Below are 24,016 nucleotides of genomic sequence, written 5' to 3'. Positions count from 1 at the left end.
TACAATGACCCTCACACCTCGCCAGCCGAAGGACGAGAAGAGGACGCCCCTGTCCGGCCTTCGGGCGCCGGGGCTCCGTCGGTAGCGTCTCGGCCGTTTTTGCCATTTGCGCCCTCGCCACCAGGTCTTTCTTCGGCAGACACAGCTTCATGGAGGATGGGATCCGTGATGGCATCAGCCTTGGCTTGGAGCTAAAAGAGGCAAACTAGAAGTCAGCAGGTTCTTCGTAAAAAAAAGCACCTGAGGCTTCATCCGCTCGACTTTGCGTTGTACAACGGCACGACCTTCGCCCTTGAAGAAGCGCTCCATGAAGCTAACGGCGATGTTTTTTGCCAAAGCCGGCAGTGTCTCCGGACAAACAGTTTCCTCAACCGGCCACCGGAAGGAGGGATCACGAAGGGAACCAAGTTGAGCCTTCGTCACCACGCTAGCCTGCCCAGCTTCGGAGGGAAAGAGACTGTACACCACGGCACTAAGAGTACGGACGGCGACCATGGCACTGATATCTTCATGGAAATGCGCCCCTGCGTCCAGCATGGCGACGCAAGCGCGAAGCCACTGGAAAAAGGAGCCCAGGCCAACTGTGACGGTGCCCTTCGGAAACATATCCGGAGCCACAAGCCCGTAACTGGCGAGGAGGTCAGGAAGCTCTTCCTGCAACTTCTCAGAACCGGTCTTTATAGCCTCTTTAAAAGAGCGAAGCCATTTTTGCATCGCATCTCGACGTCTCTCAGCGTCTTCAGCAAGCAACTTGGCGGCCTTCGCGGCGTCCTCCGCCTTCACCAGCCGATCAGCTGACGCAAGTAGCTCCGTGGTAAGAGTCGCTTTCTCCTCAGCAAATCTGGCGAGGCGCATTTGCAGCTCTGTTTTCTCTCTTTCCAGTGAGGCTACCTTCGCCTCCAGATCAGCAACGACAGCGTTTGAATTGTTCTCAGCCGCCACCTGCCGGGCAGCACAGCGCGCAGCCACGAAGGCCTTCAGCGACAGGTCTTGGGCGCTCTCCAGGATGTTATTTAGCCCACTCCCCATCAAGTCCTTCTCCATGAGGGGGAAGCAGAAGGAGTCCCCCGCCGCTGCTAGAAGCCCACGTTCGCGGTCCCGGCTCTCAAAACGAAGAGACTTGACGATGTTCCCGCCGAGCCACACAGTAGTGGTTTTCGCACCGAGTTCCGTAGCTGCAGCTTCAGGATCAGCGTTGCGAATGAAGAAGCTACTGCTATCCGACGAACTGCTGGAGTCTCCGCTGCCACTTCTTTTCGCCCCGGAGGAGGACGTGGACTTCCCGGGAGAGGATAAGGCTTCGGCGGGTTTCTCGGAAGGAACTTCGGCTTCTTTGCCGGAGGTTGCGGCTCCGCGCGGAGGAGACGAGCGACGGGGGGAGTCGACCACGACATTGACCACCTCAACGTCGCCCTCGTCTTCTCTCTCCTGGGCGGTCCTGAACTCAAGGTCTAGGCCGGGATGGACCGCCCTCAATGGCACCGCCACCTGTGGAACGCCGAGGGGCGTCGCCTCAGCAGGAGGACGGTTGCTATCTTCGTTCCCATCATCTTCGGATTCCCCCTTGCTTTGCAAGGGAGACGGATGCAAAATGGCGTCGATGAGCCAGCTTTTCTTCTTCGTCTCTGCGGACGAAGACGCTTGCTTTCGCTTCGCCTTTTCCAGTGCTTTCGCCTTCTCCGGGCCGCCCTGGCCTTCAGCAAGTTTCAACTCGGCCGCCCGCTGAGGGGCGAAGAGGCCCAGCGCGTGGAACACCCGGTTCCGTCGAGCCCCGCTAAGATGACCGACGAGGGCTTTGTACTCGTCCCTTGACACCGACCCGACCATCTCGTCGGCCCGGCTCTCGATGACAACAGGGTCCACCCCTGCATCGCCGAAGAGGCAAAAAGTGTAAGCAAAAGGGCGAATCATGCACCTCCATAACATGAGCTTAAGTACAAAAACTCACGGTCGGTTCGAAGGCTGAAGATGGTCACGAAATCAGGTACCGGAATACCTTCGATCCAGCGGTCCTCGGCCAACCAGCTGGAGATGTCCCAGCCAGCCCTGGCGGGAAAGCAGCCGCAGGCGACGAACTCTTCGATGATGTCACGCGTGCTGAAGGTCTTCGATAGTTTCTGCAGAAGGGAAAGAAGAACCTCATCTTCGGCTCGGACATGACAGGCGGCCTTTGGCACATCGCCAAGAGCAGCAATGCTGTCGACGACGAGGGGATGGGTCCTCATGGCGGGGTCCAATGTCACCTTGTGATAGAACCAGTATGAGGACCAATCGTTGGCCCACTTGTTCTTGCTCGCGGGGACTGGACTCGGGAGATTCTTGTGAAAGGCGAAGGTATAACAGCCATATTGGGGAATGGCTGATATCTCCGCACCTCCGGTTGATTCCACAGAAATCTTCTTCGGTTGGTAATGCACCCTGAAGGCACGAGCGAAGCCTTCGGCGCTTGGAGAAAGGCGGCAGGTCTTCGCCAGCCACATATACAGGTTCAGCCTCATGATCGAAGTAGGCGTCATCTGATGTAAATACACCTTGAACAGACAAAAAATGTCCACCACCACGGGGTCCAAGGGCATCTGAAGTCCGGCGGTGAACAAATCACGGAAGACAACCACTTCGTCGTTGCGGGGATGAGCAACAGTCTCACCCGTCGGAGGAGCGCGGACATCATCAGCAGAGACGAAGCCTCGACGAGCCAAATCGTCGAGGAGGGACGGAGTCATCTTGGACAAGCCAAGTACAGTGGTCGTCGGACCTCCCGATAGATTCCTCTTCGGGGCCATCTCCGAAGAGGCTGAGCATTCTGAGAGCGCCACTCTTGAAGTTCAGCACCAGACTGGTTCGAAGGAAACGGCGATCAGAAACAACCTTCGCGAAGCGAGAAGCGAGGAGGCTGGAAAGCAAGGACGGTGAAAAGTAAAAAAACACAGCCGTCACGGCGCCACTATTTATAGAATTACCACATGCCACCGCGAAATGAAAAGACGCCAAAACCCCGCGCTGCACGCATGAGATTAACAAACCGAGGGGTATATCTGTCTTTTTAGGTCCACGAGCCAGCGCAAGATTTCCCGCCAAAGTTCGAATCTAATGATTTGAGCGCGAACTAACGGTTATGAACATGAAAATTTTGCTTCCTCGTCAGGAGACCAACTCTTTTACAGGTGAACACGGACTGTGCTTCGCCGACTACCGTCGCGGCGCCCAGCCCGAAGGGTGGCGCTTCGGGACGCCGACGGCGCCCAAGGGGTCGAAGCCGCGCCCCTCCCGAAGATCGGACTGAGGCTCCGAGGGGCTACTGTTGGGGACACCACCTTCGGACCGGTCGCCGAAGGAGCGCGAAGACAGGAAGTCAAGGACTCTGAAGCCGATGCCAACAGTAAGCACAGAGGTGGCCCATCTTCGCTTGTCTTCGGGTCGGAAGGCGAAGGCAATACACCAAGAGCACTGAAGCCGACGCCAGGAGCAAGCACGGAGGTGACCCATCTTCGCTATTCTTCGGGTCGGAACGCGAAGATAGGCGAAGACCGGGCGGCGCCAGCATCATGATAGGGAGTGGTCAGTAGGCCCCGCGGTCTTCGTCAGACGGGGTGAAGAGGACCGCCTGGGGTTGTGGGCCTTTCTAAACTGTACCGCACCCACACTGTAATAGGGAAATCACGTGTACGTCCGGGAATATTCAGGGAATATGACCGTTGTAAGAGGGTAAAAGAGTAATGATACATGAGAGGCATAACGCCACCTATAAATACCCCCTGTAATGTTCATTGATGGGACACATTGAATAGAGAGAACATTTTCCTCCTTGTTTTGCGTGTGCATTATTACTGTTGTAGTGTACCTCCGTCCCGGAGACGCTCTCCACCAACAGAGAGAGTTGTAATTAAGGTGAAACCATATTATTGTTTAATATTATTTCCATACTATTCAAAGGTGACCAGACCGCATCGTCTTAGGAGAAATCAATACCGTGGAATCGACGGCTACACTCTTCGAGTTTTGTTGAGGTGTACGCTGCCACCGTGCCTGAGCCCCGCACTTTGAGCTCGACGCATGCGCCCTCACCAAATCTCAGCTCCCTCACCGCGCCGCGTCGTAGTCGAACATTCCGGTCAGGCCGATCGGCGCAAAGGAGGCGCCACTCGGCAGGTGTTTCACAGGGACGACGGTGGACACCTCGTACTCACGTGATCTCAGTGTCACAGGCAAGGAGGCCTTCTTCGGCAGGTAGACCACCTCTCCTAAAAAATGGGCAGCAGATTGCTTGTCACTACTCTGAAAGTTAATATATAAGATGAACGACTCAGCAAAAATGATGATGTACCTCCTACGTGCAAATACATTATCACGTCGCCGTTCCAGCTTTGATCAGCAACCTTTGCATGTTAGTCCACATCCCGTGCCTGGATGACACACCGATGACCGTTCCGGGCTGCTCATCATGGACAAGGTTCTTCTTCCCTACCCGGCACCAGCCGGCACCTTGGAAGTTGAAGGCGCCAATGACACCAGAGTGTTCATAAGAAGGTTTCAGAACGGCTGAGCTCACAGCATGTAGTGTAATGAAGTTGCTAGAAGGCTGCTGCTAACCTTATGCCGTCCCTGGCAGGATCAGAGAACAGGCAGTCTCTGGTTGGTCGCCCGGGGAGTTTGGCACGCAGGATTGATCCGTCAGGAAGCACAAGCTTTTTCAGCAAATCGAAGTCATGGCTTCCAGGCTTGTCACTGGAAAATCACAAATAAATTAACCATCATCTTATTGCTAGCATATATAATTCAATGCATTGCAATGTAAATAATTCTGTGTTTCCCAAACTTCTTTTTATTTACCTGACGTATATGGCACAACCACCAACTGCTTGGGCTGAAGCGTGGTATTCAGCCATAGGGTCTGATGGCAAGGATGAAGGAAACAAAGGACATTAGCAGCCAAGCCATAAAAGAAGTCATTGAAAACAGAGAAGAAGAAAAATATTTATACTCACATGGAACATATCCCAATCAGGCTGCATGAATTCTCCTAGGAAAACAGCAGTGTTATAGGCGACATATGCAATGTGTATAGTATGGGAAGCCGGGTCTCTCAGCTAGGAATCATCAGAGGCTCTCATAACTGCGCTCCTTTTTGAACTGCAGCAAGAATAGGAGGCGTGTTAAAAACTGCAATAATGTCAGGTAATTGCACCAACCACCAAGCAATGCTTTCAAGATATTTTAGCACAAGATGTTAGCTGTTACCTATATACGTTGTCTGTGTTGTGGCTCATGCATGATATGATGCCATTGTCAGGGAAGTTCCTAGCGATGGAAGCTTCTAAAGCCTGCTGATACTTTCTAGACAGCAGTACCCTTCTCCCATGGCCAGCACCTAGTGTCTCAAGGATGTTCTGCACGTCCACCTTAACTCCATCGGTCCTAGCGGATGCAAGATAAGAATGGAGCTCATTGTAGAAACTGAATACTTTTTCAGGGTTTACAATGCCCAGTCCATTAGTTGTTCTGAACCCCAGGTGATGACACAGGGTGCTGCATCTTTGATTCATAGTGCTCCATTCCAACAATACCTGGCCTGACTCGGTGACTCCACCCCAGTATCCGGTTATTGCGTGCCACACATACACATACATGAATTATTTGACATAATATATTAGAAAGATGTACTTCCATAAATTTGTCATTTGTATTTGTCAGGACTGCTACTAGCACGTAGATTGTAGCTGTGGAACGTTGGCGGCCGGGGCGAGGGATCCCAGCGGCGGCGCTGCCTCGACGCCGTCCTGACGCTGGCGTCGAGGAAGAGCAGAGCGAGAGCAAGGAGCGTACGAGGTGGAAGCCAAGAGATCTATTAATCTCCAACTTAACTGTTTTACACAATATTTGCCTGTTTTACACAATATTTGCCATACAAATAGGACTCTCATGCAACTTCCTAGCACACACGATCTAGGACTCTAACCGGCGAGGAGCGTGCAAACGTGCGTCTGGGCGTGAGTTGATCAGCCATTCTGTCTTCTCCTCCTCTCATATACGTTGCCGGTCATAACATCTCTCCCGTCCTCCGAAAACAGCTCGTCCTCGAGCTGGAAGTCTGGGTACGCAGCTTTGAAGTCTGGAACAGGTTCCCAAGTAGCTTCCGAAGCCGGGAAGCCGGTCCAGTGAACAAGGATGTGCCAAGTGCCATGGCGAAGCTGGGACTTGATCACTTTCTCGGGCTGTTGAAGTGTGCGGCCGTGCTGCAGTGGAGGTAATGCAGGTGTAGCTGTAGGCGGTGTCCCATGAAAGGGCTTGAGAACACCGACATGGAAGACATCATGAATGCGAGCTCCACTAGGCAGGCGCAGGCGGTATGCAACTTCGCCTATCCGTTCAATGACTTGAAACGGACCAACGTACTTGGGACCGAGTTTGCCGCACGTTCCCGGCTCCAAGGACCGCGTGTGGTGATTTAGGAGCCGAAGCCATACCCAGTCATCAACATTGAACGCCAATGGCCGGTGATGGGCATCATAGTGGCGTTTGGCATGTTCCTGAGCTTGAAGGAGACGTTCCCGAACATCAGCGATGAAGGGGTCACGCTCTTGGAGTAGAGTGTCAATTGTTGCTGTTCTTGCCAATGCAGGATTGAGAGCATGGGCGGAGGGTACCGATCGTAGACCACATGAAATGGAGTGGTCCGTAAGGCAGAATGGTAAGCAGTGTTGTAGACATATTCAGCCCATGGTAACTAATCCAACCAAGCCCTTGGTCGATCGCCGGTAATGCAGCGTAGGTACATTGCTATGGTTTTGTTCACTGCCTCGGATTGGCCATGAGTTTGCGGATGGAACGCAGTACTCATGCGTAGCTTTTTGACTCCTGCTTGTTTGAACAGATCTCGCGTACATGGCCAGTGAAAATGGGGTCACGATCACTGACAATGGATTGTGGAAAACCATGAAGGCGAACAATATCGTTGAAGAATGCTCTTGCGACCGATGCAGCAGTGTACAGGTGAGCAAGGGGAATGAAATGGGCAAACTTAGAGAATCTGTCTACCACTGTGAGAATGACACTTTTGCCATTGACTTTCAGAAGGCCTTCGACGAAGTCAAGAGAGATATCGGACCAAATCTGGTCAGGAACTTCCAGTGGCTGTAGTAACCCCGCTGGATGAAGAGCTTCAGTTTTGTTGTGTTGATAAGTGGTGCAGCAACGAACCAAATCACGTACAACAACGCGATCTGAGTCAAGGACGAAGTCACGTCGAAGGCGTTGAAGGGTTTTCTGAATTCCTTCATGAGCCGATGTGTGGGATATTTGAAGTATCTCCGGAAGAGTTGCAGAGTGCTGAGGAATGTAAACCCGCTTGCCTTTGAGTATTAGCCCTTGTTCTGTGTGCCACGGTTCACCAAGGCTGGTGACAATGTTGTCCCGGAGGTGTCTGAGGTCAATGTCTTTGTTGATTTCCTGTCGGATGTCATCAAGCAACTGGAATGATGGTGAGGAGATGACTGCCAAATGGTGCTCCTGCTGATCACGACGGGATAGAGCATCTGCAACCGTGTTGAGCCGGCCTGGTTTGTACTCAACGGAGAAATCAAACCCAAACAACTTGCTTACCCACTGATGTTGAGGCACTGTCGAGAGACGCTGATCAAGCATAAACTTTAGAGCATAGTGATCGGTGCGAATGAACTGTCTGCCCCATAGATATGGCCGCCAGTGACGGACAACTTGCACAAGTCCAATAAGTTCCCTTTCATAAGCTGCAATTTTCATGTGTCGTGCTGCAAATGGCCTGCTGTAAAAGGTTAGTGGACCATCACCTTGGTGTAGAACAGCACCAAAACCCATGCCCGAAGCATCACAATCCACTATGAACGGTTTAGAAAAATCTGGTAGGTGCAAAACTGGAGCCGTGGAGAGAGCAACCTTTAGGGACTGAAAGGAAGAAGCTGCTGCATCTGACCATTGGAAGCTGTCCTTATTGAGTAAACTGGTAAGTGGTGGTGCCAATAGTCCATAGTTTTTGAGGAAGCACCGATAATAGCCGGCGAGGCCAAGAAAACCGCGCTATGCTCATGCTGAATTGGGTTGTGGCCAGGACTGAATGGCTTGCACTTTATCCACATCGATGGCCACACCCGAGGCTGAAATTTCATGACCGAGATAATGCACTGAAAATGTTGCAAATTAGCATTTGAAACGTTTAACTTGAAGCTTGTGGGATCGAAGGACAGTGAGAACAGCTCTCAAGTGCTGCATGTGCTCAGTCCAAGAGTTGCTATAGATGAGTATATCATCAAAAAACACTAGCACACATTTGCGTAGAAACTGCTGCAGTACTGAATTCATGAGGTTTTGGAATGTGGCTGGAGCGTTGGTTAGTCCGGAAGGCATGACTAACAACTCAAAGTGGCCATGATGAGTGCGAAAAGCTGTTTTGGCAATGTCATCAGGTGAACTCGAACCTGATGATATCCAGCTCGTAAATCTAGTTTGGTGAAAAACTGAGCCCCGTGCAGTTCATCAATGAGCTCTTCCACTATAGGGATGGGAAATTTATCTTTGACAGTTTGCTGATTGAGAGCTCTGTAATCAACACAAAAGCGCCAGCCGCCAAGTGCCATCCTGTTTTTTGACGAGAAGCACTGGGGCAGAGAATGGTGAAGTGCTAGGTCGAATTATCCCTTGTTCCAGCATAGTTTTGCACTGACTCTCGAGCTCATATTTTTGAAGATGTGGGTACCTGTATGGTCGGACAGCCACAGGAGCAGTGTTTGGTAGCAAATGTAAATGATGATCACATTCTCTTTGGGGAGGCAACCCTGTTGGTGGCTCGAATACATCCTGGAAGGAATCTAATAGCTCATCAAGGAGTGGAGTATCATCAGTCCGAATGGTGTGCAGACGGCCAGTAGACTGAATGTCCCAGTGCCAAGAGCCAATGCCTTTTCCATAGGACACAGTGGTCATTTGTGTGTGAATGCCATGCAAAGATCATCGAAGTCCCATAAAATTGGACCCAACGTCCTGAGAAATGAGGTGCCAAGGACCATGTCATAGCAGTCGAGGGGAATTGCATAGCAATCAATTTCAAAGAACTCGTCGCCAATGCGCGTGGCAACATTGCGAGCTAAACCCCGGTAGGCCACCCGGTCACCATTGACAACAATGACACTGACACCAGTGCTGTCATTGAAGTATAACCCCACTTGTTGTGCAGCTTCCATGCTTATGAAGTATGTTGTTGACCCTGAGTCAAGAAATGATGTGAGCTCAAAACGACCGATAGTGACATGATCAAAGAATTATTGCGTACTGTAAGCATTATGGGAAAAGGGACCAACCAGCCACATAACGATGCAACCAATGATGAGTTATTGGATAACGAGGTAATCAATGATGAATTATTGGGTAGTGTAAGAGATCCAATGCATGAGAAATAGATTGTGTTAATGAATTAACCAAGCAAACAAACTAGCGCACTTTAATGATTCCATATGGACATTGGGCAAACAATTCTATCAAGCAACCAGTAATCGAATGGAAATACTGCAATAAAATATATCATACCTATGGATTGCATCTGCTCATCATATTTTAAAAGTCACATCCCAACCAGTGAGATGAATGGGAAAATAGATTGGAGAAATGAATGACTGAGACACATCACGGGAGTGAATGAGAAAATAGATTGGGAAACAAATCACACCAATCAATTTGATAATCTAATCTACGAAAAACCCATCCACCAATCTCTGAATCGCCTCCAAATTCACCAGCAAAGTGGAACCCTATCCAACGAAGGAAGCCTTCGACTCCCAGGTTGTTTCTGAAAAGAGAGGAGAAACCACATATGCATCACTGATAAGTGAAGGACCTAGCCATGTTTTAAGCAGTCAGTAATGTGACGGTGCATTGAAAAGTCTGTAGAAGCATAAAAATTCATGTAATGCATAGACAATTCTTTGGATAAAATAGCTAGAGACATACGGATGGAATATGCATAAAGAAATTGTGGAAAGGAATTAAACAAGGAACTAGAAAATGGGATCAACAGTAGCACTGAGCATAAACAAGTTGCATCTGTACAGCCTCAAAGCACACCTATTGCTTGCAAATATTGTGGAAGGAATGAACAAATCATCACAAGAAGATATTGGGAAAGGAATCAGCAAACCGTACCAATTAATCAGCGAGCTAAATAAAAATAAGAGTCCAAATTGAAGATCCTCCATTACCTCGACAGGAAACCCTAGCCATTTAATGGCTCCTGTGTCGCTTTGCATGAACCCTCCCGCGCAAGCCGTCGCCTCTGAACCATAGAAGCCGGGAACGTGGAACGTTCCTCGTTCCGGAACGGGAACGGTTCCGAGAACATGGCTATTAAGGGCGTGTTTGGCACAGCTCCAAGCAGCTCCAGATCTAAAAAAAACAGCTCCACTCCCAATTTTTCTAGCCAAACTCCTCAGCTCCGGGAACTCCAGATCCGCAAAAAATATGGATCTAGCTCCCAACTCTACCAATTCCATGGAGCATCTCAATGGGTACTCTACCAACTCTTGTTTTGTGGAGTTGGTGGAAATTACCCACCAACGCTTTAGTTTCTTTTTTTCCGTCGATCCCCTTCCTGCATCGTCATTCCCCTTTCTCGTTATTTCCAGGAGGGTGCCGGCGGCGCCGCCTTGCATCTCGCCGGCGGCCAAGGCGAAGATCGTCGACGTCCGGTGGCCGGCAAGTAGCAGGGATGATTCCTCCTCCACCGCCGCCTCCGTTTTCGTCCTCCAATCAACCTAGAAGAAACCCTAGGATAGATCTTCCTCATCCGGCTATTGGTGCTTCCATGGACGGCGGCGTGGCCGGCCACGACGGCCTGGGCGCGGCCGGCCTTACTTGCGTGCGCGGGGCCGGCGGCCTTGGCGTGGGCGCGGTCGGCGGCCAACTCGGGCTGAGCGCGGCCGGCCTTCTTCGTGGGCGCGACCCACGGCCCTGGCGTGCGCGCGGCCGGTGGCCTTGGCGTGGGCGCGGCCGGCGGCCAAGGCGTGGACGCAACCGATCTTCACGACCTAAGCGTCGCCGGTGGGCAGCAGGGACTGGGCGCGGCCGGCCTTCATGGCGTGGGCGCGGCCGGCGGCCACAGCCTGGGCGTCGCCGGCGTTCAGCAGGGTCTGCACGCGGCCGGCGGCCATGGCCACGGTCCGAGCGATATGGCAGGAGAGGCCCAGCAGCTTGCGCCATGCACCAGCCGCAACAAGAAAAAAAATATGTCCCAGCAGCTTGCGCCATGCACGAGCCGCAACAAGAAAAAATCAGCCAACAAAAAACAAGGGCAAAAAGGGAAAATCTAATCAAAATCTCTATTGCGGAGCTGGAGCTGTTATATCTGCCAGACACATTACAATTCAGAACACAGCTCCACGCTAGAGCTGCTCTGTGGTGGAGCAGCAACTCCAGAGCTGGTTTGGTAGAGCTGGAGCTCTGCCAAACACGCCTCTGAGCATAATCCCCCACCGGCGAGTGGCGATTCCTCGCGGAAGCCGTCGGAGCGTTCGGACTCTGGAGAACCTAAACAAACCACGAAGAAAAAAAAAAACTGGGCCGATAACTTGGGCCGGTGAGAAAAAAAAGGAATTGAGCGGGCCGCGCGTGACCCTTAATATTTGCGGCCTCTTCCTGTCCAGGCGTCCACTCCCCCGTCCGTCTCCTCCCCGTCCGCATTCCGCGAACCCGTAACACCTCCTGACATCCCTCTCCGGCCTTCTCCCTCTCTCTCAGCGGCGACGCCTTCGGGAGCTCCTAGGGCCTGCCCCTTCTCCGGCCGCCCTACCAGCAGCCGCCGCCGAAGCCCGATCCGAGCCCTCCGGAGGTCAGGTAAGATCCGCCGCTCGGCTCTCTTGACTCTCCCTGCAACCACCGCTAGATCTGCTTCTCGATTCCACGCTCCACGATCGCCGCGGTCGATCCTCGATCCAACCGCTGGCACCGCGGGTCGGAGCATTGTGCCGCCTTCGTGCGGCTTCAGGTGGTTCCCCTTCCAGATCTGGGTTCTTTTGGTTCGATTGCGCTGCTTTTGGAGAGGTTGTGCGAGTTCGTCTGGTTTGGATTCTTGTTGCTTGGGAGAGCTAGGTGGCGTGTGTGGAGATGGATTTGGTTCCTGGGTGTGTGGGAGCCTGGGAGGCGGTGCCTATTGGTTATTTAGGTTGGTATCTTGTTGTTTGGATAGGTTCTCGTGACCATGTCTGTTACAGTAGCATTCTTATATTTGTTCATGCGAGTCATGCAAGTCAATCCCAGGGATTTCGTGACTTGTAATTTTTGCAATAGTTTGGTTCATCTAATAATTGATTATTTTATCAGAGATCTTATTGTTGATTTTTTTGGCCAAACATGCCTTTCTAATTTGCTTCTCTTTGTTTATGCTACCAAAGTTATGATAAATTGCCTTTTTATTTGTTAGATATTTTATAATTGCAAAGTTCCTTACGTTTCCTCATTTACAAATTCAGAAATCCTTGATAAACCTGATGGCTATGATTGATGAGCCTCTGTATCCAATTGCTGTACTGATTGACGAGCTTAAGAATGAGGATATCCAATTGCGTCTAAACTCAATCAGAAGACTTTCTACAATTGCTCGGGCGCTCGGGGAAGAAAGAACCAGAAAGGAACTGATTCCATTTCTTAGTGAAAACAATGATGATGAAGATGAGGTGCTTCTTGCAATGGCTGAGGAATTGGGTGTGTTCATTCCTTATGTTGGGGGTGTAGAACATGCTCATGTTTTGCTTCCACCGTTGGAGACATTGTGTACGGTGGAGGAAACTTGTGTCCGCGATAAGGCAGTTGAATCTCTGTGCCGTATTGGTGCACAGATGAAGGAAAGTGACATTGTGGACTGGTTCATTCCAGTAGTAAAGGTAAGAGATTCATAAGTAGCAGAAAGTACTTCTTTCGTTGTTCTAAATAAATATGCTGCATGATTAATCCATTTAATATTTGCAGATGTTATTAGCTCAAACAGTCCACATTATATTTCCTTCAAGTATTTATCTAATTTTCCATGTTTGTCTTGCATGACTAGCTTGCTACTAAAGTATGTCTCTTTTGTTTCCCACTTCCCATGCTTTAGTAATTTTAGTATGTTATGTGGCATCATTGCTGAGCACATGTTATGTTATCACACATTCACACCTTGCAATACCACATGCTTTTGTTCCATTTTTCTATTTGATCTCTTATTTATGCAGATTTTCGTTCAGTATGATTTTACCAATTCATTTTTAGGGATTCTTCAGTGTGCTTGTTAGAAATAATCCGTGAATGTTAATTTTGTTCTTGCATATCTTGTTGTATTGTTACCACTATGTCCAAGAACTTAATTCTTCCATGTTTTACTCTGTTCAGAGGCTAGCAGCAGGTGAGTGGTTTACAGCTCGGGTATCATCTTGTGGGCTTTTCCACATAGCCTATCCAAGCGCACCAGACCAACTGAAAACAGAATTGAGGACTATATATGGTCAGCTATGTCAGGATGACATGCCTATGGTCAGAAGAGCTGCTGCATCAAATCTTGGAAAGTTTGCTGCCACAGTTGAACAGAATCATCTGAAGACAGAAATAATGTCTATATTTGATGATCTAACCCAAGATGGTATTTTTTTTATACATGTTATAATGAATTGTTCTGTGGTGCTTCATTCATTTTCACAGCGAGATAACTGTATGCGTTTTACTTGTTTCTTTTCATAATGTTGCTTATGCTTCTTTGACTGTCCTTGGGACCTCAAACATGCCTCTCTTTTTTAACCTATAATTAGTAAAAGTTCAAGATATGTTTTAATGCTTGAATGTCAAGTTAGAATTTACTCTGAAAGGCACACTACACTAGACCTAAAGGCTACCAATATTTTAGAACCAGGCTTGAATCAATGAGTTAATGTATGCACATTGTTGTACGCATTTCGAACATCATTGGAACTATGTCTAAAACTTGACGATCTTTATTTTTCAGATCAAGATTCTGTGCGTTTGTTGGCTGTTGAAGGCTGTGCTGCTCTTGGTAAATTGTTGGAACCACAAGATTGTGTAGCACATATTCTCCCAGTTATTGTCAATTTTTCCCAGGTATGTTGCTACCACTTTACTCCATACAAGATTGGAACTAATTTGTTTACATAGCCTGGATATGTTATTGGAAGACACATGTGTAAGTGCATAATTTACCAGAGTTGCATCTTAAACTTACAACATGTTGCAGTTCAATGCATCACCACTGATATATGTTACATGCTTATAGTTGCTTTGTTTCCATTGATAGGATAAATCCTGGCGTGTTCGTTATATGGTTGCCAATCAATTGTATGAGCTCTGTGAGGCTGTTGGTCCTGAGCCTACGAGGTACTATGTGTTTTCCTTTCAAGATACCTAAATTTAACATACAGAGTTGGAGAGTAAAACATATGTACTAAATTTAAGATACCCATAACTCTTCAAGTGGACTAACTATCTCTTTTTTTGATAGAGCTGATTTAGTGCCTGCATATGTTCGTCTCCTTCGTGACAATGAGGCTGAAGTGCGGATAGCAGCTGCTGGAAAAGTTACTAAGTTCTGTCGCATATTAAGTCCGCAGCTCTCCATCCAACATATTCTTCCATGTGTTAAGGTTGTGGAATGAAGTTGTCAAGCATCATTTTTTACTCTTTTTTCCTCAGCGAACTAACTCATCCAACTGCATTTTACAGGAATTGTCATCAGATTCGTCCCAGCATGTTCGTTCAGCTTTGGCTTCAGTCATTATGGGGATGGCTCCTGTATTGGGGAAGGTTGCTATCCGTGATGAAAACAAATGTTTCTAGAATTTGCTGCATACTGTTGGCAGCCCATGAAAGCTGATCTATCTTAATTTCTGATTTTTGGCAGGATGCTACCATTGAACAACTTCTTCCTATATTTCTTTCTTTGTTGAAGGATGAATTTCCTGATGTTCGACTCAACATAATCAGCAAACTTGATCAAGTGAATCAGGTCAGTGTCATTTTTCTATACTGGAGTTAATCCGTCTTTTTCCTTTTTGCTTATCTTTAAATTAGCTGTTCTACCAACAAGTATGTTGGGTTCCTTGCATTCTCTTTTCAAATTTTCTGATGATTGGTGAATTTATTTTGATCTTTCAGGTTATTGGAATTGATTTGCTTTCTCAATCACTGCTACCAGCCATTGTAGAACTTGCAGAGGATAGGCACTGGAGAGTCCGGCTTGCAATAATTGAGTACATCCCATTGTTGGCAAGTCAGCTAGGTGTTGGGTTTTTCGATGACAAGTTGGGTGCACTCTGCATGCAATGGTTGGAAGATAAGGTTTGTATTATTACAGTTATGGACGTGCTTGATATCGTAACTGAAATTCTTTTTTTTTTGAAGAAGTTATCGTAACTGAAATTCCATGTGGATTTCTCTCGAGCATCTCTACTTATATCCCTGAGTGCATATAGGACATTGTAATGTATTTACTGATGGTTGGATCGGTGTGATTAACTAACAAAAATTTGGATTTCAGGTCTTCTCAATCAGAGATGCTGCTGCTAACAACTTGAAGCGGCTTGCAGAAGAGTTTGGTCCTGAGTGGGCGATGCAGCATATAATTCCTCAGGTTATTTATCTACTGATCTGAACACCTGATATGCATTTCTGTGCCTCAGGTTATAGTTAACCTCTGATAGACCTTGGCATTAAGCATCCAGTACATAATTCTAGGCTTAGGTTTTCTCTGATTTGTTTGTTACCTTGTAAATGCTAATGGTGCCAATTAGTTAATTCGCAAATGCTGTAACCTTTGTAAATATTAATTAAGTTCGGTCATGGCTCAGTGTGCAAATGTTTTCGCCTTTGTAAATGTTAATTAAGTTTGATCATGCCAAATGAAGTAAATCTGTATTCTCTAAAGGAATTGCCCACTCTCCAAATTTCATGCTGCTGTATATTATGTTGGCATCCAGCGATGAATAGCTAACTTCAGGGAACATGTGCTGCATTTGCATTCACTTTGTTGTTTTGCAAGGAATTTCTGCCAGTCATAAAACCTCATTTGGTTGATATTTCAGGTGCTGGAAAAGATCAACAACCCGCACTACCTGTATCGCATGACAATTCTGCAAGCTATCTCATTGCTGGCCCCTGTAATGGGTGCAGAAATCACTTGTCAAAAGCTGCTTCCAGTCGTCATTAATTCCTCAAAGGACAGGTAATTGACCGGAGCATTCTGAGAGAGATCAAGTCTTTTCGATGTCTCACTAACATGCTCTAAATTTTCAGGGTTCCTAACATCAAGTTCAATGTTGCAAAAGTATTGCAGTCGCTAATACCAATCCTCGATCAATCCGTGAGTTCCTATGGCTTTTATATGATTCTAATTTAAGGTGCAACACTTGAAGTTCCTGTTATTGGGGAATATCATGAATGCTTACACTGCAGGTTGTGGAAAAGACCTTGAGGCAATGCCTTGTTGAGCTCAGCGAGGATCCTGATGTGGATGTAAGATACTACGCAAACCAGGCACTGCAGGCGTGCGATCAAATGATGGTGTCAAGCTAACTAGTCTGATATTTAGTGCTTGATTGTTTTAGTCCAATTTTGGAGCACCTGTATTTGGCTTTTAGATTGAAGATAAGTTCCTTCTAGCCTCAGTAACAGACCGAAACTGCCATGACGATAAATGGTCTCGGTCCCTTGTCCATTGTGATATTAATGTTGTAATTGAGCAAGACAACACGTTATTATGTGTGAAGGTAGATTGGACTTTGCTTTCTGTTTCCGGTTTGATGTGCATAATGTGGCTTCCTCAAGTTGTTGAACAGTTCTGAGCAGTTCTGAGAGCTGCACCAGTTTATCAATAGCCCTTTGGCGTTTGCTCATTAGTGATGACTAAATTGCTTTTGGATTATTTTAGACTGGAATAGAAACACAGGATGCTTGCAAAAATTTGGGAACGAATGTGCTGGTTCCGAGTACATTTAATACCCCAGCTTGTTAGTGGTGGTGTTCATGGCCTTGTGGTACTCCAAAATTGGACTAAAACAATCAAGCACTAAATGTCGTATTTGTTCTAAACATCGTATTTTCCCTTTTAACATGGAACGATAAACGCACTGAGATGTGCTCTGCATATGCCATGCCATCTTCATTTGTGTTCTTGTTCTATTTTCAAATGAAACCCTTGCGAAAGCGTTAGGTTTTCCATAAGCGAGGTCATTTTACATGAGTCAGGTTTTCCGTAAGCCTATTTTTGAACTTAGGATGTTCATAATTGCAGTGTATTTTATTTGAATGATAACACTAACGGCCTGTTTGGTTTAGGGATTGATCTAGTTATTAAAAATTAGAATTAGTGATCTATTTCTATAATATTTAATTAGATTAATGATGTCATTAGTAGTTACAACTCATGAATGGGCCAACCTGAAGGGACATTGTCCCTTCGCCCCCTGCTGGCCACCACAGAAAGAGCAACAGAAACTAGGCCATGAACTGCAACGAGTTAGAATAGACTGTTCACTTTCTTTGCAACTCAAAGGATGAATGCACCTTCTTCATTGAAGACGGCACATCCGTGCCAGTTGTGCCCCCATCGGTGGCAGCGGGCACCTACCCGCTCTCGGCGGCATCCCTTCCCCACCCACGGCAACGCCCACGGTTGTCGGTCCTTCCCCGCCCTTGGTGGTTCGCACACGATGTCCTCGCTACGGGGATGCCTCAGGTGTCATCCTCCACAACTGCACCACCGCCAGAATTTATCTATTTACAAATTTAGAACATTCTGTTCTGCATATTTATATTTGAGGCCCTAGATTGTTATGTTTTAATCATCAGACTATTTTGAATTTGCATAATTATTGTAAATAGCTATCTAGACCATCAGATTTGAATACTAAGCACCAATGTAATATGGATGCTATGATTACCACAGTAATTGTACTTTATGTGATCCATAGATCTCACGTTGATTACACAAATATTATTTTAGAACAATATTTTTCATGTGCTATTTGTTTTTTATACCATTGCAAATATGACACTTAATTTATATTCTACATCATGTAGTAATATATAAAATTAAAATTAAGGTATATATAAATTTGAATTTTTGGAAAAACAAGCTAATGGAGATCTAGGCATCGACTGCAATAAATTTTTTAAAAAATTTATTTGCCCATTACTAAAAGTCTACATTTTATGTTGCTTACCTATAATGTGCCTATCCAAACTATTCTATACAATTAAATTTGTATACATTAAGACTATAAAGTTATTTTTTCCTGCAGGAAAACAATTAAAAATAGTTTCACTATTGAATAAATATACCTTGAATTATGATTCAAGAATCATCTTGATTTTACACACACATAAATTTTAATTTACCACAGTAAGTTAATCCTATACATTATCTTTCATGTAGAAAAATGGCTCATTTAGTCAATAAAGATTTCATTGAACTTGCAGCAGATGGTAGCAACTATGTAACTAGGGCTATGGATGTGAAAATAACGATATCAGCAAAAACATTTATTAATGCAATTAATGAACCTAATCCAAAAGCTCATCATCGGTCAAGTTTACAACCTTCCATTTCTTTTAAGGCACCATCTTCATTCTGATCTTAAGAATGAATAAATGATGGAAGAAGACCCTAAAAATCTTTGGGTTTCACTCAAAGAGTGCTATAATCGTAATTCTGACCGTCAACACCTGCACAAAATTGAACCATAATGTGAGATAAATGCTAGGATAAACTTATTTACTAACAAATTTCACAAATAATGTTCTATAATGTGTGCAGGTGATTTTTAGCTAATTTTGCAGCATAATGGTGTGGCATGATCCAAGACACGACCTTCCAGCCAATCAGAGTGCGACACATATCAGAACATGGATTAGAGGGCCCACCAGAGCAAGAAACCGACATTTCAGAAGCTCATCCTCGTGCCAATGACAAGTGGGCCCAGAGAGCAACCCACAGGACCAAAGGGGAAGGTCGGTGGGCCCACCAGGTGGCCGGCCGACCACCCTGGTCGGCCGACGGCCTAGTGGGCCCCATCGACTCAAACCTTTGACGTGGCAGCTCCTGATTGGATGTATAGGTCGATTTCGAGAGGATCAGCTACAGATGGAGCTCCCCTTGGCCGTGGCTCCCTCCTATAAACACAAAGGGGGGTGAAGGAATGAAACACACCACACCTAACAAAACTCACCTCTCTTCTCTTTGGAGCTTGGAGGCCTTCATCCTAAATGCTTTAGGCAGCCTAGGAGGTGTAAAAAGGTTAGAAGGAGAGTAAGGAGGAGCCGGGGGAAGTGCCGGGCTTGTCGGCACTCTTCTCCGCTTGTACCTCAACAGATGCTTATTCGGTTGTAAGTATTCGAGTCTTTCTTATTTAGAATTAGAGTTTCGCTGCAAGTTATTATTTCTGCCTTATATAAGTTGAGTATATGCTTAGAGTAGCATTTGATCCTAGCTTAAGACCATGGATAGAGAAGTGTAGTCTTGTCCGGAGCTAGGATTAGTAGGGAATAGCGTAGACGTGGTGTCTAGGCTAGACTATACCACTCAGTTGTCTGGTAGTCCCACGGTTTGTAGAGGTAGCCGACAAGTGGTGACAGCCCTGTTCGAGCCCTAGTAAGCCTCCACGTTCGGATATTGGATAGAGCATTATTATTGGAGCTATCGGCTTATTTAAGCTGATCGAAACTAGTAGTTCGAAGTATAACGGCGAAGTATCTCTTCCTCTAAACATAGATTCTAAATCTGAGGAAGTCCTCTCTGTCCTACCCCTTCTGCACCAGTGTGTGTCCTTGGATTAGCCTGAACCCGTAGATAGTGTAATCACATTTCTCAGTGGATACGATACCCCGGAATACTCCTAGGTGAAAGCTACATCAGTATCCGTGCGCTTGCGGATTTTATTCGTGACGTTACAAAGTACCAACAACCTTATACTTCGAGCTACCGGTTTCGACTGGCTTATACAAGCCAGTAGCTCTAGTAATAGTGCTCTATCCAAAATCCAATTGTGGAGGGTTACTACGGCTCGAACAGGGCTGTCACCACCTGCCGGCTACCTCTACAAACCGTGGGACCAGAAGGCAACTGAGTGATAAAGTCTAGCCTAGACATGGTTTCTACGCTATTCCGTACTAATCCTAACCCTGGCCAAGATTATCCTTCTCTATCCGGAGTCTTAAGCTAGGATCAAATACTACTCTAAGCATACACTTAACTAATATAAGGCAGAAGAAATAACTTGCAATGAAACTCTAATTCTAAATAAAGAAAGTATCGAACACTTACAACCGAATAAGCATCCGTCGAGGTATAGGCAGAGAAGAGTGCCGACAAACCCGGCACTTCCCCCAACTCCTCCTCACTCTTCTCCTAATCTTCTACACCCCTAGGCTGCCTAAAGCATCTAGGATGAAGATCTTCAAGCTCCAAAGGAAGAGAGGAAGAAGGTGAGTTGTGTGGTGTGTGTTCCATTTCTTCTCCCCCCTTGTATTTATAGGAGGGAACCATGGCCGAGGGGAGCTCCATCTGCAGGTATGCCTCTCGAAATAGACCTATGCATCCAATGCGCAAGCTCCACGTGGCAGGGTTGAGTCGGTGGGGCCCACTGGGCCGTCGGCCGACCAGGGTGGTCGGCCGGACGGCCACCCAGTAGGGCCACAGACCTTCCCCCTTGTCCTAATGGGCTGTGCTCTAGGCCCACTTGTCATTGGCACGAGGCATGGCTTCTGTTATGTCGGTTTCTTGCTCTGATGGGCCCTCCAATTCATATTATGACACGTGACACGCTCTGATTCACCAGAACATCGTGTCTTGGATCATGCCACACCATTTTGCTGCAAATTTAGTTTAAAATCACCTGCAAGCATTCTCAAACATCATCTGTGGAATTCTTTTGTAAATAAAACTATCCTAACATGTATTCCACATTATGGTTGATTTTTGTGCAGGAGTTGACGGTCAGAATGAGTCGTTAGTGACCGTCAACACCGTGCTCAAGAACAACCTTCCCAAGATGAGAGGCGTCTTGGTGTCGACTTTCATGTCGAGGACGATGAAGTCGACGGGAATGAAGAAATTCCAGATCTTGACCAGAATGTTCTCCGCTATCCCCGCGGGGTAACGAACCGATTGGTCTGCAAGCTGCAAGCACATAGCAGTAGGGGCAAGTGCATGATGGTTAAGTCTGTCATAAACTACCTTTGCAATGACACTGACGCTTGCTCCCAAGTGGCATAGAGCGTTTGTGAAATGTTGGGTCCTGATTGAGCATGTGATGGTAGGGCATCCTTGATCCTTCTTCTTCACCAGGAGAGGGTCGAGTATAGCTGCGTTGAACTCTTCTGTTAACTGCACAACCTCGGTGGTGGGCAGTGTCCTCTTGTTTCCAAGGATATCCTTGATATACTTGGCGTATGTGGGTACCTGCATTGCATCAAGAAGTGGTAAATTGACATATAACTTCTTTATTACCTCGACAAACTTGCCGAATTGTTCGTCGGTCACCGGCTTCCTTATCCGCTCCGAAAACGGCAAGACAGTTGTATCTGGTAATCCCGTGAAGTTCTAGGGGGTTCCACGGGGTCTTCATGGACTGCAGAGGCATTGGATTCGACGACCTCCTCCTGCACCTCATCATCAATGTCGGTATGGCTCGCCGAGTTCCTGCATCTTGTGGGAAAGGTGGCTCTCACGTGGACTTACCACTACACGTACTCACCACACTAACATTTTCCTTCGGGGTAACTTCCGGTTGCCCGGGCAATTTCCCCATGTTAGCATTAGGACAAGAAGAGGCTAGCTGAGCTACCTGAGGTTCTATCAACTTGTTAAAGCTCAACTGGTTTTTAATAATAGAATTAAAACCCTCGAGTTGTGCGGCCATAGATTCCAAAATCTTGTCATTAGCAAGATATTTCTTGCTGATGTTGTCATTTATCTGCTTCTAGCCATACACTAGGTCTTTCAAGGTGGGCTAAAAATTGTTATTAAAATTCATACCTTGTTGTTGACTGAAGGGGAGGTTGGGCTTTGAGTTCCAACCTTGTTGAGGACGGAATCTCGAGTTGGGGTTGTTGTTGGTTCCTACGAAGTTCGCGTCCCCTTTAGTTAACGAGCAAGAGTTGCTCGAGTGCCCAGTCTCGCCACATGTTCCACATGTCATCCGAGACTCTGAGACCTGGTTAATCTCCTGATGCGGAGATTCCATCTTCTTCATGAGAAGTTCCATCTTGGCAGCCAACATGTCGACACTGTCGATTTGGTGCACGCCCCTGGGACGGACTGGGTGCCTTTCACCTTTCAAACTTTGGTTGGAAGCTATCTTGTCAATCAGCGTCTTTGCTCTCGCGACATCGAGAGAAAGGAAGGAACCACCAGCTGCTGCATCAACGTGGTCTTGAGCTTGCTGATTCAGGCCATAAAAGAAGTTCTGAATGATCAGTCATTCCTCCATGCCGTGGTGTGGGCATGCTTGGATGTACTCCTGGATACGCTCCCAGACTTCTGGGATGGTCTCATCCAGTAGTTGCTGAATACCGGAGATCCTGTTCCAAAGGGCATTTGTCTTGTCCACTGAAAAGTACTTGGCCAGAAATGCATTTGAACAAGCTTTCCATGTTGTGAAAGCTTCCTTGTTGGAGTAAAACCACGTCTTGGCCTTCCTGAGCAGTGAGAATGGGAATAGCCGAAGGCGGACGATATCCAATGTAGTTCCCTTGGGGTTGATGGTATTGCTTACCTCCAGAAAATTCTGGAGATGGGCATTGGCATCCTCGGATGCCTTACTGCAGGACGGACTTGCCTGGACCATGCTCACTAGTCCAGTTTTCAGCTCAAAGCCATCATTGCCGGCATGGTCTTGGTGCAATCCAGTAGGAATGTGGCTACTGGACGAGGCTGAGAACTGACAAAGAGTCTTCTGAGCCATGGGTGATGAAGCTGATGTGGATGGGGAACCTGGGGGCCAAGTGAGTATTTTTTGAAGTGGGACGACTGTTGACGCTCACTAACGACTATTTCCAGGCATCAATTTGATTAGAAAATCATGAGAGTTTGCATTTCTTACATGTATCTTTATCCAATAAAATCCCTAAACCACACTTCACCTTCTAGAAAATGCAAGATGTGTTTTTGAGATAAAATGCAGGTTGCAAGCACACTTTGGTCCGACATAAAATCATAGAAAATATCAGAGCACCAATTCAGGCTCAAATCAACCAAGTGTAGCCCAAGAATCCAATTCAAACCACTCAAGATAGGCCGAGACCAGCATGGATCAGACAAGGGAGACTAGGGCAGCCCACCAGAAGAAGGTTGGGGGCGGTTGGCGCCCTGGGCTAGTTGGCCGACCACCCTGGTCGGCCGACCAGTCCCATGGGCCCCACCGCATTAACCTCAACACGTGGCGCCTCCTCACTGGTTGCTTAGGTAGGTTCCAGGGGTTTCATCCTGTGGCTCCCTCCTATAAATACAAGGGGATGGGTAGAGAATGAACACACACACACACACACACACACACACACACACACACCACTCTCCCCTCTCTTCTCAAGTGCATCTTGTGTAGTCTATAGGCTTAGTGGAGTTTAGGAGAAGTTTAGTAGTCATCGAGTTGCCGGAGTTGCTCGGGAGTTCTGGTATGGGTTCATCTCTAGCTCTCTCTTGTAATATTCGGTTGTTTGTAATAGAATTAGACTATGGTTACCGATATCTACTTGAAGTATGTTCTGAGTTATCAGATATATGCTCCTTGATCTGGTTGTGTTATTATTCAATGCTTGCATTGCATGATCGTCCTATGCTTGCGATGGTTAACATCAGCCTAGGAACTCTATCAACTGCTCCAGTATTTGTATGTTAGCTCTAGTGTGATGCCTGTCCATCCGGAGGGTGGGGGCTCCGCGCGGGATGCTAGATGTCGGTACCCTAGGACTGGGGTACCCCTTCTTGTTGTGTCTAGGCAAGGGCCTCGAAGTTATCCTT

The 24,016-nt window shown here is 47.0% G+C and overlaps 1 protein-coding gene, 1 long non-coding RNA gene, 1 other non-coding gene and 1 pseudogene across 4 annotated transcripts; 2 read left to right on the top strand and 2 right to left on the bottom strand.

Moving 5' to 3' along the window:
• Positions 1–4,112: 4,112 nt before the first annotated feature.
• Positions 4,113–5,553, bottom strand: LOC120701405 (annotated as a pseudogene).
• A 3,405-nt stretch (positions 5,554–8,958) lies between these two features.
• On the bottom strand, positions 8,959–10,287 carry LOC120698959. Its single transcript, XR_005685140.1, has 3 exons — positions 10,224–10,287; positions 9,330–9,814; positions 8,959–9,235 (listed from the first exon to the last, which is right to left on the bottom strand). It is a non-coding gene; the product is annotated as an uncharacterized LOC120698959 (long non-coding RNA).
• Positions 10,288–11,665: 1,378 nt separating this feature from the next.
• Positions 11,666–16,873, top strand: LOC120698957 (serine/threonine-protein phosphatase 2A 65 kDa regulatory subunit A beta isoform). 2 transcript variants are annotated; one of them, XM_039982768.1, is made up of 13 exons: positions 11,666–11,853; positions 12,489–12,899; positions 13,387–13,633; positions 13,994–14,106; positions 14,300–14,379; positions 14,504–14,645; positions 14,725–14,805; positions 14,903–15,007; positions 15,157–15,339; positions 15,539–15,631; positions 16,083–16,222; positions 16,294–16,360; positions 16,465–16,873. In XM_039982768.1, the coding sequence occupies exons 2-13, from the start codon at positions 12,507–12,509 to the stop codon at positions 16,570–16,572; spliced, it is 1,752 nt and encodes a 583-aa protein (XP_039838702.1). In that variant the 5' UTR covers positions 11,666–11,853; positions 12,489–12,506; the 3' UTR covers positions 16,573–16,873. The 2 variants fall into 2 exon arrangements, with proteins under 2 accessions (XP_039838702.1, XP_039838701.1); XM_039982767.1 differs by having other exon boundaries at positions 16,453–16,873.
• A 5,612-nt stretch (positions 16,874–22,485) lies between these two features.
• Positions 22,486–22,592, top strand: LOC120701724. Its single transcript, XR_005686279.1, has one exon. It is a non-coding gene; the product is annotated as a small nucleolar RNA R71 (small nucleolar RNA).
• The last annotated feature ends 1,424 nt before the right edge of the window (positions 22,593–24,016 follow it).

Source organism: Panicum virgatum, chromosome 3K (genome assembly GCF_016808335.1).
Source record: "Panicum virgatum strain AP13 chromosome 3K, P.virgatum_v5, whole genome shotgun sequence".
NCBI lineage: Eukaryota > Viridiplantae > Streptophyta > Magnoliopsida > Poales > Poaceae > Panicum > Panicum virgatum.
Note: the sequence above shows the minus strand (reverse complement) of the source record. Positions and strands in the feature narration are given on the sequence as shown.

What these genes read in the sequence shown, in the direction of transcription:
- LOC120698957 (XM_039982767.1), top strand. Translation starts at nt 12,507, where the DNA reads ATGGCTATGATTGATGAGCCTCTGTATCCAATTGCTGTACTGATTGAC. An exon ending in TGCAATGGTTGGAAGATAAG is followed by an intron (nt 15,340 to 15,538) that starts GTTTGTATTATT and finishes TTTGGATTTCAG; the next exon opens with GTCTTCTCAATCAGAGATGC. An exon ending in ATTAATTCCTCAAAGGACAG is followed by an intron (nt 16,223 to 16,293) that starts GTAATTGACCGG and finishes CTAAATTTTCAG; the next exon opens with GGTTCCTAACATCAAGTTCA.